This window comes from Trachemys scripta, chromosome 7 (assembly GCF_013100865.1).
Source record: "Trachemys scripta elegans isolate TJP31775 chromosome 7, CAS_Tse_1.0, whole genome shotgun sequence".
Lineage (NCBI taxonomy): Eukaryota > Metazoa > Chordata > Testudines > Emydidae > Trachemys > Trachemys scripta.
The window spans coordinates 30344041-30358430 of NC_048304.1; the positions used below are offsets into that span (position 1 = coordinate 30344041).

At 60.5% G+C, this 14390-nt stretch overlaps 2 protein-coding genes across 5 annotated transcripts; one reads left to right on the plus strand and one right to left on the minus strand.

Annotated features, from left to right (window-relative positions):
* The first annotated feature begins 1498 nt into the window (after positions 1-1498).
* PPP1R14B (protein phosphatase 1 regulatory inhibitor subunit 14B) lies at positions 1499-5628 on the plus strand. 2 transcript variants are annotated; one of them, XM_034776690.1, is made up of 4 exons: positions 1509-2596; positions 3982-4065; positions 4753-4785; positions 5212-5628. In XM_034776690.1, exons 1-4 carry the CDS (start codon positions 2378-2380, stop codon positions 5278-5280), a joined length of 405 nt encoding a protein of 134 aa, XP_034632581.1. In that variant the 5' UTR covers positions 1509-2377; the 3' UTR covers positions 5281-5628. The 2 variants fall into 2 exon arrangements, with proteins under 2 accessions (XP_034632582.1, XP_034632581.1); XM_034776691.1 differs by lacking the exon at positions 4753-4785 and having other exon boundaries at positions 1499-2596.
* A 1955-nt stretch (positions 5629-7583) lies between these two features.
* FKBP2 (FKBP prolyl isomerase 2) lies at positions 7584-14174 on the minus strand. Of its 3 annotated transcripts, XM_034776689.1 has the most exons (7): positions 13969-13991; positions 13221-13269; positions 12084-12252; positions 11699-11811; positions 8584-8630; positions 8057-8092; positions 7584-7740 (listed from the first exon to the last, which is right to left on the minus strand). In XM_034776689.1, the coding sequence occupies exons 3-7, from the start codon at positions 12249-12251 to the stop codon at positions 7679-7681; spliced, it is 426 nt and encodes a 141-aa protein (XP_034632580.1). In that variant the 5' UTR covers position 12252; positions 13221-13269; positions 13969-13991; the 3' UTR covers positions 7584-7678. The 3 variants fall into 3 exon arrangements, with proteins under 3 accessions (XP_034632580.1, XP_034632577.1, XP_034632578.1); XM_034776686.1 differs by lacking the exon at positions 13221-13269 and having other exon boundaries at positions 13969-14174; XM_034776687.1 differs by lacking the exons at positions 13221-13269; positions 13969-13991 and adding an exon at positions 12682-12862 and having other exon boundaries at positions 7585-7740.
* Between the last annotated feature and the right edge of the window lie 216 nt (positions 14175-14390).

Below are 14390 nucleotides of genomic sequence, written 5' to 3' on the forward strand. Positions count from 1 at the left end.
CCTCCGCCCCCTGGACAGGTGCGGGGCTACACCCCAGCGTGGTTGCTAGCAAGACGGAAAACATGCCCCAGCCCTCCCTCCTTCCCTCCTAGAGCTTTCCATGTGAGAAGGGGAATGTGAGCCCAGGCCTCCAGGCCTTTCCATGCCACCCCTGTAAATCCCCCCTCCCCCATACCTCTCTCTAGTCACCTCTCTGCAGGGAGCATAATACTGCTCTGTACTGCCCCTGTGCCCCACCCCAGAGGTGGCACTAGCTGCAGCTCAGGGGCAAGGGATCCTTGCTCCTGCATCCCACCCCAGAGACCGCTGCATCTAAGCACCAGGCAAGGGATCCCGTATAAACAGCTCCATGCCCCTCCCCAGAGATGGCTGCATCGCATCTCAGCACCAAGTGAGGGATGCTTGGGTTGGGTACACAGCCCCCCGGGCGCGCCCCACCAGCATGAGGAGTGACCACTAGATTTCCCAGCCCCTCAGCTCTCACTGTCTCTACCCTAGTCCCTCTCCAAATAACTCAGGTCAGAGTCTGCTGCCTCCCCCTCCCCCCGTACACACTGCAGCCTGACCCTGAGCCAGGTGGGAAGGGGGGTTCCTTCCTTGCTATCTCCCAGGCTGCAGGGAGCTGCTCCTCCCCCACCATCGCTGCCTTCCCACAGCGGAACAGGAAGGATGGAGACAGATAGACAGGGACAGACATGAGGGGGGCAGATCGGCTGTCTGTGGCGGCAGTCAAGACTGGGGGAGGGGGAGGGCGGGTTGGACAAATTGACAGCCTCCCTCCGCGCCTTTGTTATGGACAGACAGACACTCCCCCCTCCCTCCATTGTGAGACAGAAGGACAAATGGGCATGCCCTGGAGAGGCCAGACACAGGCAAGATGTGGTGGGGGAATTAGATGGGGGAATGGATGGATGGACAAAGCAGGGGTGGGTAGGAAGGGGACACACATCGAGAATAAACTCTGTGGCCTGGACACACAGCATGTGCAGGGGAAGGGCAGAATACGCCCCCTCTCGCCCCGCGCGCTGTGACAGCCAGCCAGAACCCCTGGGGAAGGGACAGACAGCCCCTGGGTATGGGGGGAGGGAGTTTAGGGGAGGGACACCTCCGGGATGGACAGACAGACGGGGGGAGGGGGAGCAGAGAGACAGGCTGATCGACCTTGGGTTAGATGGAGGGATAGCCCGAGCGCCCCTGTCCCGTGGGGGAGGGCTTGGGGACAGACGGGGGGGGGCGGGAGGGATAGAAGATCCTGGATGGGACAGAAAGTCGCTGTGTTGGGGGCGAGCAGACTGACCTCACTCCACCCCCTACAGTGGGGGGGGATGACGGACAGACAGGCGGACACAGGAGGTGAGGGAGCGACGGACTGACAGACAGACGCTTGCGGTGGGTGGCGGGGGCGCAGCCTGACCTCCCTTCACTTCTCGTGAGGAGGGTGTTGACGGACAGAAGGACTGGGGGAGGGGACGGACAGACAGACACGCGGCCTCTTTAAGGGGGCGGGAAGGGGGCGGGGGAGGGAGGCGAGGAGCGAGCGATAGCGGCAGCAGCGGGACAAAGGGGCCGTCGGGGGGAGCGGATCGGAACCGAACCAGAGCCGGGAGGAACCGGTACTGCGGCTGGGGCGAGTGAGTACCGGAGGAACCGGTACCAGCACCCAGGACAGCGCTGGCCGGAGCCGGTACTAGCAACCGGGGCTGGGACGAACCGGTAGCCGCAGCACCAGGCGGATCCGGTACCAGCAGGAGACGGAGCTTTTCCATATTCTGGTTCTGATCCCGGCCCCCGTCCGGAAACACCAGGAAGAAGAGGGGATCCGGACCTAGTTCGGGACAAGACAGCACCATGATCCGGTTCTGGTCGTACTAGGTTCGGGCAAGAAACGAATTAGGGTCCGGGGGGAGGCTCGGGCCCGGTTCGGTTTGCATGTGGTCCCAGAATAGGCAGGACGGATGTGGGTTTGGTTCCGATTCGGTGCAGACAAGAAGTGAATCTCGACCCAGCACCTAGTACTAGGCTGAAGGCGGTTCTGGTTCCGGCCTGGGCCCGGTTCCGTGCAGTGAAAGGATCTGGCCCAGACTGCACGTGGTCCTGGTTCCTTGAAGGCAGAACCCAGAGCCCGTAATAGCAGGATCCGGTTCTGGTTCCCGCGAGGGCAGGAAGAGGACCTGGTTCCTTCCATCGCGGTATCGGCAGCTGAAGGCGGCTTCGGTTCTGGACCCACGTGTGCCGGGGTCTGGGCTGAGGCTGCATCGGCAGGATCCAGCTGAGAGCCGCTCCCGGCATCAGCAGCCGGAGGTTCTGAGCCCACGTGGGTCCGGTTCCGGCAGCAGCTGAGTCAGTTCTGACCCGGTTCGGGTCCCCGGCACGGCGGATGGCAGCGCCTTGCAGCCCAGAGAGCGGCCCAGCGGGGGCCACAAGCCCCCGGGTGTATTTCCAGAGTCCCCCGGGGGAGCCGGGCCAGGAGGAGGAGGAGGGGCCGGTCCGGCGCCAGGGGAAGGTCACGGTGAAATACGATCGCAAGGAGCTTCGCAAGCGGCTTAACCTGGAGGAGTGGATCCTGGAGCAGCTCACGCAGCTGTACGACTGCCAGGTACCCCGCCCTGGGTCCTGGAACTGCCCCATCTTTGCCTGTCAGGGACCCCGAGCCCCCAACTTCCCTGGCACCCCAATAAGCACCCCCATCTCCAAACTAGGGGAGTCCCCTCCCCCATTCGCCCAGGGACACGAGTCTCCCAGTCCCCATCTACAGTCCCCGAAACACGGACCTCGCTCGGTCACGTGACTGTGACCCCCAGCTGGAACCCCCCCGCTTAAGTACCAGCCGCCATCCCATCCCGACCCTCACGCTGCGCGCCAGGCCTCCCCCAGATTTGCTCTGTAGCCGGTGGATTTGGGGGCCGAGTTGGACAGCTGCTAATCCCCCCTCCCTTCCCCACACTCCCATCGGGCGGGAGGGGGTCCTCAAACTTCCCCCAAGTTTCTCACGCTGCTTAGTTCCAACGATTTCCTTTGCAGGCTGTAATCGCTTTAAAGTCTCGGGGGGAGACAGGCAACCCCGCCCCCATTTCCAGAGTCAGTGGGTCTGGATGGAATCTAAACAGTTAATTCCTAAATTGCCTAAGGGGAGGGGCAGATTCTCTCTTTCCCCCCCCCCTTGGTGAGGGGTCCAGGGCATTTGGGAGGAGTTTGCTGGGGTTAATCAGTTTTTGATGTTGGTGGGGGCCGGGGGCGCAGGCTAGTGTATGTGGACGATCCCTCCAAGCAAAGGGGGTGGGGCGGGCGGCGTGACTTTTCCCTGGATTCCAACTGACTTGCTTCCTGTTTCCAAATCTCCGTGTGGATTTCGGTGACTCCCGCTTGCACACAGCGCTGGGGGGAGGGGCGCACGCAGGGATCCCTCCCGGGGCTGAGATGCAGCCACCTCTGGGGTGAGGTGCCAGGGGTGTTTATACAGGGCCAGATGCGCCATATGGAGCTTGTCTCTGAGATGGCTAATGGGGCTGTAAGTAGCTGGAGCTGCTTGAGGGGCTGAATCCTATTGTTCAGACTGGGTCTGCCATGCCCCCCCTCGTGGGGTGAGAGCCCAACTTCTGATTTAATTAGCCAGGGAGCTGATTAGGCAGGGTTCTTTTGCGGGGGAGAGGAGGTCTGAGCCTGGCTGCTGGTGTGTAGGGTGACCTGATTAGGCCGTTTCTGTTGTGCTGCTAAAACTCTTCCAACGGCTAATCTCCCCACCCCACCCCTGGTTCCCAGTCTGGTTTAGTGTGGGTGGGTGGGGAGCTGGGTGATGGGGGTAGGTGTGACTGCTCTCAGCATGCACTGCTCGGTCTCAGTCCGAGCTGGGAGTGTGGGGACTGGCCTGTTCTTCAGAGTATGTGTGTGTGTGTGTGTGGGGGGGGGGTGTAGTAACGAGTGGGGGGGGCTACCCCAGTGCACTAACCCCCCCCCCCGCAATCATTTCCACCCCTTTCCCAGGAAGAGGAGATTCCAGAGCTGGAGATCGATGTAGATGAGCTGCTGGACATGGGCAGTGATGATGCCCGGGGAGCCAGGGTGAAGGTAGGGAATGCAGCAAGGTCCCCCTGCCAGTAGATACACTGTCAGTCCCTTGGGGCTGGTGTGGGGCTCAGCTGGTAGTGCAGGGGGTTGGGGGGGTGCAGGGTGGGGTTGGGACTAGTGAGGTGCCTGGGATGGTGGCAGGGGGTTGGTGGAGTGCCAGGCTAGAGGGGAAGGGTTGGGGCAGCAAAGCACCACACTGTAGGGGACGATAGCCAGCCTGGTGGGGGTAGAATCCAGGGCAGTACTGACCTGGCTGCAAGGAGGGCCCTGTAGTAAGTAGCCACCCATGGGGTTGGGGTGCATGCCAGGGGAGCTGGCCTAGGAGGGGAGGGAGTGGGATACAGAGCTGGGGATCATGCAGCCTGAGGGGGTGGGGAACCCAAGGGACAGGGTGGTGCTGGGGTCTTGGAAGCCATGGGGCAGGGAAGGAGGCAGGGCTGGGAGCTAGAAGGGAGGGGGATATAAGGTATGGGGCTGGGGTAGGAGATCCAGCATGCACAAAACTGTTGGGAAGTCTGGGTGGTGTGAACCATGGGGCAGGGATGCGGGGGGGGGGGGGGGGGGGGCGCCCAGGATAGCTGCACTGCAAGAGTTGTTATGTTGGGGGTGGCAACTGGACCTGGAGGTGGATCTGGCCCGTGGGCGGCCTCCCCTCAGCCCTGACCCCCCTCTCTGTCCCTTCCCCAGGAGCTCCTGGTTGACTGTTACAAGCCCACGGAGGTGAGTGGCAGGTCCCCCTGCATCTCACACAGGAGCTAGAAACACTGGGACCCACCCCCTGGACAGTGGGAGGGAGGTGGATGGCTCTGGGCCCGCCCCAGCAGTTGTGATCAATCTCCAGGCTGGGTGGGGGGGTCAGCAGCTGCTATTCCCTCTCCAGTCCCGTCCCCCCCACACACACACCTGTCACTTTGGGGTGGGGGCTTCCTCTCCAGAGCTGGTTTCTGGGGCCCTCTGAGACCTACTGCTGGGTGGGTGCTGTATCCTTAGAGGATCCTGGGCCACTGGGGGAAGGAACCAGTCTGGGAGGGGGTGGGGTCTAGTGGGTTAGGGCAGGGTGGGTGGCAGGACTCCAGGGCTCAATCAGAAAGGAAAGGGGCTTCCGCTCCTGCCCACCATAACCCTTCTCCTCTTCCTCCCCACCAGGCTTTTGTGGGGGACCTGCTCGACAAGATCCGAGGCATGCAGAAGCTCAGCACCCCCCAGAAGAAATGACCCCCCCTGTCCTTAGACCCACCTCCCCCAGCTGCGGGGTGAGGAGGGGGGAGAGAAGCAACCAATGGCACCAGGCTGGGGTGGGGGGAATCCCCTCTCTAAAGCTTGGGGATGTAGAGGGAGGGGGGCCCCCTCCTCAACCTCCCCAGTGCATTGATAATCACTAGCCAGCTGGACAGCTACTTAGCAATACCCCCACATGAGCCCCCTCTTTTTTTGGTAGTGGGGGGCTCTGGGGAGGGGGGTTATGATTTGATTTTTTGTAAGGATTTTTTTGAGGTTTTTTTAATTATTACATGAATTTTGTGTTTTTATATGAATTTAATAAAAGTGTTTGAGAGTTGGGGAGCTGCTGTCCTGTGGGGTGTGTGTGTGGGGGGTAGATTGGGTGGTTTGGGGGGGGGTGCAGGACCAATGGGGGAAACTTGCAGGCAGGTTGGGGGTCAGAGGGTAGCACCAACTGGTAGAAGTGGGCACTGGTGTGTGTGAGACACTCCCAAGCATGGGGGGGCTGAAGAGGGCACTCTGTGGGATGGGAATCCGCAGGGCTTCCAGCTTGAGGTGACTGCAGCCCCTTTCCCCATTTCTCAAGCATCTTTTGAGGGGAGCAGGGAGGCTGGGGGCAGATACCCCCAGCCGAAAAGGGAATGGAGGGTGGGTCCAGACTGGGCCCCATTTTCCCAGCAGGGGTGGTGGGTTCCCCTGCAGGATAATACCCTGTTGCTGCTAGCAGGCCCAGCTGAGATGTTAATTGTGGCTAATAGGTGGGGGCGGATCAGTAGCACTAAGGGAAGCCCTCAGCATCTGCACATCACCTGGGAAAGACAGGCAGAGGAAGGGCTAACTGAGCCCCACCTGGGGCTTGGCCAAGGACTGGGGTGCCCAGCACCAGCTGCTGGTACCACCTTGCACCCACAGAGCAGCCCTTCTTCCCCACACAAAGCTGCTGCCAGCTCCACATTCCCCAGGCCCTCTCCCCCTCGTGGGAGGCAGCTGCTGTGGCAACCAGGTGGCAAGGTGGGTCCCAGCCCTGGCAACAGGCTGTCTGTGCTGGGGGAGTGGAGGGGGGGCTCCCTGGCCCTGTGACATCCATGCCCCAGGAGGCTGGTTAGGCCCCATCCAGGCCAGGCTGAGTGCCTCCCCTCCCCCGCTCCTGGCAGGGCTGAGCTCAGCACGGAAAGAATGTCCCTGGCTCCTGGAACAAATCGGGCGGCAGCCACACTTCGTGCTTCCGGCCTGAGGTCACCGGGTGGCTGGGAGCCGGCAGGACAGGGCTGGGGCCAGCACCCTGCTGTGGTGGGGACGAGTGCGCTGGCAGCCTCCATTCCACCCCACCCAGCCCCCTGCCCTCCAGCAGCAACCCAGCTGGCTCCCTGATACACCCTGCTGGGTAATGGAGGATGGGGCTGACCAGATGGGCCTGGCACTGCCCCTCCCTCCTCTCCCTGGGCACCCCATGTCTGCCAGTTCTCCTCAATCCTGACCTGTAGCCTCCCCCGCTATCTCAGCTCTGCCAGTGCCCCTCGCTCCCAACCTGCAGCCCCTGCTAGCCGGCCTCTGTCCCCCTCCAACCAACCCCAGTTGTGCTGGTCCCCCTCACTCCCAACCTGCAGCCCCTGCTATCCAGCCCTATGTCCCCCTCCGACCACAGCTGTGCCAGTGCCCCTCACTCCAGCCCCACAGCCCCTGCTGTCAGACCCAGGGCCCTTGTGAGCACAGGGTGCGGTTGCAGTCGCACAGGGTGGATCTGGGAGCAGGCTGAGTCACTGCTGCTGGTTCCCACGTGCTGCCCGCTCTGCCCTTGAAGCTGGCCTGCAGCGGGTCGGGGCCTGCCCCCAGCTCCGCTCCTCAGCTCTCTCTTCCCAGCCAGGCCAGTGCCCAAGGCCTCCCTCCTGCGCTGTCCATGCTGTCCCAGGCACAGCCCCGCCCCGGAGCGAGTTGCCCCTCCCCTCTCTGCCTGGGAAAGCGGGTCACAGGCAGAGGGGCTGCCAGCTGTTGCCAGGTGCCACCCTGTGGCGAAGGCAGGCAGTGCCACTCCGTGGCAGGATGGTTCACAGCACCTGCCTGGAAGCAGGGAGAGAACTCAGAAGCCTGGACTCCCTGCTCTGACAAGCCCCCTCTCCCCTCCAAGATTGCACCCAGGAGCCCCAGCTCTCAATTTACTTTGCTCTGGGCTTGCCCTGCCTCTGCACCATTCTCCAGAGCCCCCTTTCCCCCCACACACTAGGCAGCTCCAGTCTGTGCTTTTATTTTTGATCTTCCAGGATTGTTTTAAACACCTCTCTGCCCGCCCGCCCCCTCCCCCCCCCCGTGTGCGGATGGTCACACACAACCCTTTCCCCACCAAGCCGAGGACCCCCAGACCTCCATCCACCCACCCACAGCCAATGCTGCCTGCCTACAGCTCCGGTCGCCGCTCAATCTTCAGCAGCTCCACCTCGAAGATCAGTGTTGCGCCACCTGGAGGGGGATAGGGCAAAATCAGGGGAGCATCATGCAATCCTGCCCCACTCCTCCCCCACCCAGCCAGGAACCCCCCAGCCATTCTGCACAGCAGGGACCCTATGTCACTGTGGGGGAGGGGAGCAGGGAGGACCTCACTGCCCGATGGCTGGATAGGGGCCCTGCTGCCTGGAAGGTGATAGGGGAGGGGCTGCCCCAGTGAGTGACTGGAGGTAGGCTGTGGAGACCTGATGGGCTGGGAGTTCACACAGTTGGCACCACTGCCCCGAGGGACAGGCAGGGACCAAGCACATGGGGTGCACAGTGGCCTTACCTGGGATCTTGGGTGGAGCCCCTCGGTCCCCGTAGCCTTTGGAGGAAACAGAGAAAATTTAAAACAAGGAACTGACCCTCCCACCCCCCCCCGCCCAATGGGGAGAGGAGGTTTCGGGCAGGGACTTGAGCAATGGGAAAGAGGCCAGACTGGCACAAAGAGCACCCTCCCCTAAATGTCAGTGTCTTTTGGGCACCCAAAGCAGTGTCCCCCTCCCCCCCCACCTGCTTTCCCACAGGGGACTGGCCTAGGAGTGAACACCTTGATGCCCCATAGTCCTGACCCGCAGCCCCAGGCTCCCATCTCATAGCTCTGTTGATGCCCCTCAATTCCCACCCACAGTCCCCTCTGGTGATGGTTCTGGGCAGGTGACTTTAGCAAGACATGGAAACTGGAGAGACCCCCAGCAGTTTGATCATTGGTCACTGCCTGCTAGGACTGGATCAGAGCTGGCGTCCCCTAGAGGAGAAAGGCCTTGTACCCCATTTCCCCTGCAGAGCGGGTCAGTCCAATCCCTGGCTACCTACCCAGCTCGGAGGGAATCACCAGTTTCCTCTTCTCACCCTCGCACATCCTGAAAGGAGACAGCAGTGAGATTTGCTGAGTCAACAGCACCAGACCTCTCAGTCAGACCCCCCTACTCCCCACCACAAAGCCCCTTTAAGGAAGCAAAGATAGGATCATATGCTTATTGTAACCCAACAGCAGCAAACATCACCCCTGCAGCTTCCCCTGTTAAGCCGCCACTCAGAGCCCTCTCCTGGGGCAAAACACTACGGCTGGCAGACAGGACTCCTGGATTCTACCCCCGGCTCTGGGAGGGGAGTGGGGCCCCGTGGGCTAGAGCAGGAGGCCGGGAGGCAGGACTCCTGAATTCCACTCTTGGTCCTGCCGCTGACTCACTCTCCGGAGCTTGGGGAAGTCACCCCCACATCCTTCTCTGCCATCAGTAAAATGGCAGATAACTCCACTTCACAATGGCAAAAACTCAGGGCGCCTCTGCCGCTAACAGTCCGTGCAGGTAAAATGAATCATGGGCAAGTTCATGGGAGAGTCGATATTGCCCAGATTCCCAATGTCTGAGGCCAAAATTGTCAATGGACTATTCACCTTCAACTGCACGTGACAACTAGAAATCCCCCACTGGCACAGACAGCTGGCTAAACCCAGTAACACAAATAGCAGGTATTTAACAGAATGAATGTATTGCACATGCTGAAATCTGGCAGAGTTTAACCACCTCCGTTGTACCTGAAACAATAAGGGGCTCGTGGGGCTCTGAAGGTGAAGGGGTTCAAAGCCTGCTGCTGATCCAGGGGAGGTGTATCGTGCATTTGGGCCTCTAAGCCCAGGAATCTGAGTGTGAGCATCAGTGGGACTGCCAGTCTCCAATTTCTCTTGCTCGGACTCATCTTTCCCAAGGGCTGCAGTGGATTCTCCATCATGGCAATTATTAAATCAAGAAGGGATGTTCTTCGAACAGCTCTGCTCTAGTTCGGCCAGAAAGAGTCCAATGGCCTGGGACAGGAGGTCAGGCCAGATGGTCACCGTGGGCTCTTCTGGCCTTGGGATGGATGACTGCGCAGGAAACAGTCAGTTCTAGACCCATCTTCGGTACTGCTCTGGCCTCCATCCCCACTGGGTCTGGGCACCTCAATGTTTATCACAGGGTCTGAGGCTGGGCAGAGCTATTATCCCCAGCTGCAGATGGATGGAACCAGGAACCAGGACTTCCAGAGCCCTAGGTTAGGGCCCTGTTTGTCTTACAGTAGCACCTAGGAGTCAGCCCCATTCTGAGAACTAGCCATCTAAGCAGCTCTAACCACTGTACCACTCTTCCCCCAGTGGGGGGACCACTTTTGGGGCACCTCACCACCCCCTGGCAGGTTTGGAATCCCTCCCAACCCTGTTGCTTGACCCAGAGTGGCTTACATGTGTGAGAATCCATTTTCTGCTTGCTGCACCCTCTCAGTCAGCTCTTGGTTATAAGCTCATCCACCCTCTGAACCACTATTGGCTCCAAGAGCCAACAGGGCAGCCCAAACCAAAACAGTAAGAGGCTTAAAAAACAAGATTGGTTGAGAAGTATAGGAGACAGTCACAGTGGGTAAGACAGTAGTGTCAGAAGAGCTGCTGCTCATTGGGCTATGTGGTGTATCCGCCCCCCATGGGAAAAAAAATCCACGTATCTACCTGCAACCACTGCTAGGGATGGAACAGCGTGTGGTACTAGCTTGGCTATGGCCACTAACAGTTGACTAACGTAACTGGAGCAGCACGGCGTAATATTCAGTGTGTCTAGTGGTTAGCACAGAGGGGGCTGGAAGCCAGGACTTCTGGGTTCTATTCCCAGTTCTGGGAGGGGAGTGGGGTCCAGTGGGTTAGAGCGGAGGCTCGAAGCCAGGACTCCTGCTTTGTCTACAGCTCTGCCGCTGATCCAGAGCGGGAATAGGCAGCATCCAGTTCAAAGAGAAGAAGGTGTTAATCTCTTTGCTGTGGAGTCACGCAGAATGGACAACCCCAGTGATCGATGGCTGGCTGGCAGCATCAGGAAGATCACTGCAGACAGGGCAGGTGGAGCGAAGTCTGAATTAAGGCTCAGGAGGCATGTGCAGAGTGTGGGAATTGTGGTCATATCTGTATGAACCATAGGTGTGACTCAGTTTCCCCACCCATTTGGGATTGCCACCCCCTGGCTGGGAAGGGGTTACTTTCCCCCCTAGCGCAGGGGAGAAGGGACAGCTGCGGTCTCTCTAGCTGGGGGCGAATGCATCAAGGCATCAAGCCCTGGAGAAACACTGGGAGTCGGCTGGCCGGCCACGACTGCCAGCCAAGGGAGAAGGACCCAGACACAGCAGGGTTGCACCTGGGCACCAAGGGGCTGAGGTCACGGTTATCAGAATTCAGCTGCCAATACTCAGTGTAGGGAGACAGAGAGACTCCAAGCTTTGGAGCAGAGTGGCAGGTGATGCTGCCAGCATGGACTCAGATTTAAGCTTTGTTTTCCATTCTAAGATGGCCCCTTTAATGATGGAGGCCAAGTGACTAATAAACACCCGCCCGTTTTGAAAAGGCTGCGCCGGGTCGCTGCAAATCCGTTAGTTGCATCACTCCCTGAAGGGATGAAAAGCGTCTACCAGGCACTAGCTGGGGAGCCACAGAGAGAGGGTGCTGGAGCCCAAGGGCCCTGTCTCACAGCGGTGGGTTTCACCCTTTGCCAAAGACGGTGGTTCTAGGCTGTAGCACAATGCAGGGGATGCTCCAAGACTGTACAAAGGCTGGGGCATGGATCGCTCTGCAAATCCATGCCAAGGCTCGGAACAGGAGCCGTTTGCCCCGTCTACTGGTTGAGTGGGAGCTTGGGGGGGGCAGGGCTGCAGCCAGTCCTGACTGTGCAGTGCCTGGGACAGCAGAGGGTTCTCAGGAGCTACTGTAATAAACGTGATTAACACCAGAGAAGGGGGAGGCCAAGTGACATATGGAGAGAGGCTAAAGGGGACTGTGCCACGTGCCCCACCACGAGCTGGATGTCTGTGTCCCTCACTCTGTGATTCCAGCCACAGCTTGAGTCGAGCCCCAGGCTCGATGTGGGGGACTGCTCTCTGAACACCCCCTCCCCCAACTTGCAGAGCAGGACTTTACCCAAGCAGGCCTTGGTCCCAGCCTTTGATGACTTGGCCCGTCCCCAGCGAGAAGATGAAGGGCTGGTCACGTGGGATGCTGCTGTCAAACTCGGTCCCATCTTCTAGCTTGCCCTGTGGGAAAGGAGGGGGTGAGATGGAGTGGCCTGACCCAGCCAGAGACTCCCATCTCCCAACACACAAACATTGCCCCAGGAGCTACAGGCAAAAACTTGTGCCCTCCCTTTCCCTGCATTAATGGAGCACCAGGGACATTGGCTGGCTAGGTCTCTCCTTGGCCCCAGAACCTCAGGCTCTGGCTAGTTGATGCCTCCCGTGCCTGCCAGCATACAGATCCCCAGGCCCTAGCTGGTTGGCACTGCCCCCTTCCACAGGGCAGCACTCACGGTGTAATGCATGTGCAGCACATCTCCCTTGCGGGATTTGATGGGACAGTTCTCCACCCGCTTCTTGACGCCAATCTGCAGCTTTCTCTTGCCCTCAGTTCCCAACGCTGGATGACAAAGCGCCCACAGGCAGAGTGTGAGCAGCGCTGTAGCCTGGCTCGACTGCATCCTGGAAGGACATGCAATGAGAACCTGGTTAGTGCGGGTAAATCAAGAGACTCACTCTCAGTCCCAGCCAGTCCCCCCCTCCCCCCCGCCGAGCTGGATTAGAGCCAGCCCCCCTAGAGGGGAAAATCCCCATATCCTATTCCCTCCCCGAGCCAGCCAGTACCCTTGCCCTGGGGCCAATTCAGACCAGCGTCCCCTAGAGAGGAAGGTGCTGTCATCCCATTCCCTGGGCCTGAACCAATCCTCTGCACACCCCATGCCCCCCCAACTCAAAAACACAGTGACATGCTGTAAATATTTTAAGCCCTCCACTGGTCCTTCATACTGCTACCCACCCCTCCAGATCCTACCCTAGGCATGCAGCAGCACATAGTCCATCCGTCCAGATCCCCCCTGTCCAGGCCTGGGAGCCTCTGGACGCCCCACTTACCTGTCCTCCAGTTGAAGGAGCCTCTCCTCCGCTCCCTGCCCTAGTAGCACCAGACACCACTGCCCTCTGGTGTGCCAGCCAGAGAATCTCGTGGACGGTGGGGTCTCCCAACGTCCACCAAGTCTCCCCACCTGCACCTCCTATTCTAGCTCTCCCTTATGTGATTTCCCCAGCTGTATCCCCATTCCCACCCACCCAATGTGCATCAGTGGGGTCTCCCTACCTTTGCCCCCCATTCCCTCCCACCCACCCAATGTGTTTCAGTGGGGTCTCCCTACCTGTGCCCCCCATTCCCACCCCACAGTGATATCTGCTCCCCTGCCAGTGTGTGTTTGCAGTTCCCCCCCAATATCAGGCCCCATGTGATGCACATTACCTTTGCCCACTTAGGGTGCCTCATGCCTCCCCTCTCCCTGCCCAACTCTCCTGTCCCCCGCTTTCTGGAGGGTCCACACCCTGGCCTCCCCTTGGTCCTTCTCGCTCTTTGTGGCCTCCCAGGCCCAGACCCACATCTCCCCAGCTCCTGCGGGGTCCCTCACCTTGTGCACCCAGATGTCCCCAGGCCCCCCAGCAGGAGCCGGCTTCTCCCTGGGGATCCACACTTGGTCAGGATCTGTGGGGCTCTCCCCTCCTCCACCACGGGTTCCCTTCGATGCCCACCTGCCCTGGGCACCCCAGAGAGGCAACCCAGTCGCTGGGGAGCCCTTGATATGCCTGCGGGGCACCCAGACCTCAACAGGGCCCTGCCCCCCTGCCCGGGCCCCCTGTCTCCATTCCCTATGGATCCAGACTGCCTCTCCCTGGCCACCCCCCACCGGGACCCTCTGCAGCCCTTTCCTCATGGGTGGATCCCGCTTAGGCCCCATTTGCCTCAAAGACTCCTGGGTCTCCACAGCCCCTAGCTCAGCCCCCCTCAAACCGGTGTGACCCTGGGATTCCCCCCTCACTGCACCCCCAGACTCCTGGGTCCCCACAGCCCCTAGCTCAGCCCCCCTCAAACCGCTGTGACCCTGGGACTCCCCCCTCACTGCACCCCCAGACTCCTGGGTCCCCACAGCCCCTAGCTTGGCCCTCCTCAATCCCACATGACCCTGGGGCTCCGCCCTCACTGCACCCCCAGGCTCCTGGGTCCCCACAGCCCCGGGCTCAGCCTCCCCATGACCTGGGCCTTCCCTCTCCGGACCCCTCGCCCCTCTCACTGGACCCCCGCTCTCCTGGGTCTCCACGTCCCGTGCTGGGGCCCCCCTCCCCTGGGCTCCCTCGGGGCCCCCCATCCCCAGCTCTCACCTCCTCGCCAGACCCCCGCTCCAAACCCCTCTGCGCAGCCGCCGGCAGCTCCCACTTCCTGATTGGCCAGGCCCGGAAGCCGCCCTGGGGGCCGCCATCTTTCCCATCACGTGATCAGAGCAGCTCTGTGTCACGTGACCAGATGCAAGGGCAGTTACGTCTGGCTGCTGGCGGCGCAAAATGGCGTCCATCGGGGGGTGGGGTTTAGCCCTCAGGGAGATGTTCTGTGACCTCAGATAACCTTATATGGCTCTTTGACCCTCTATGACCCCTGACCCCATGTGACCCCCCCAGTGCCCATCACTGACCCCAGGACCCTGATGGCTCATGGCGACTCCTGCCACCCAGTCCCAGAGCCCCCCCCACCAACCCCATGCCCCTGCCTTGGCCCAGCCATTTCCCTGCTCTGTGTCCCCATTTCT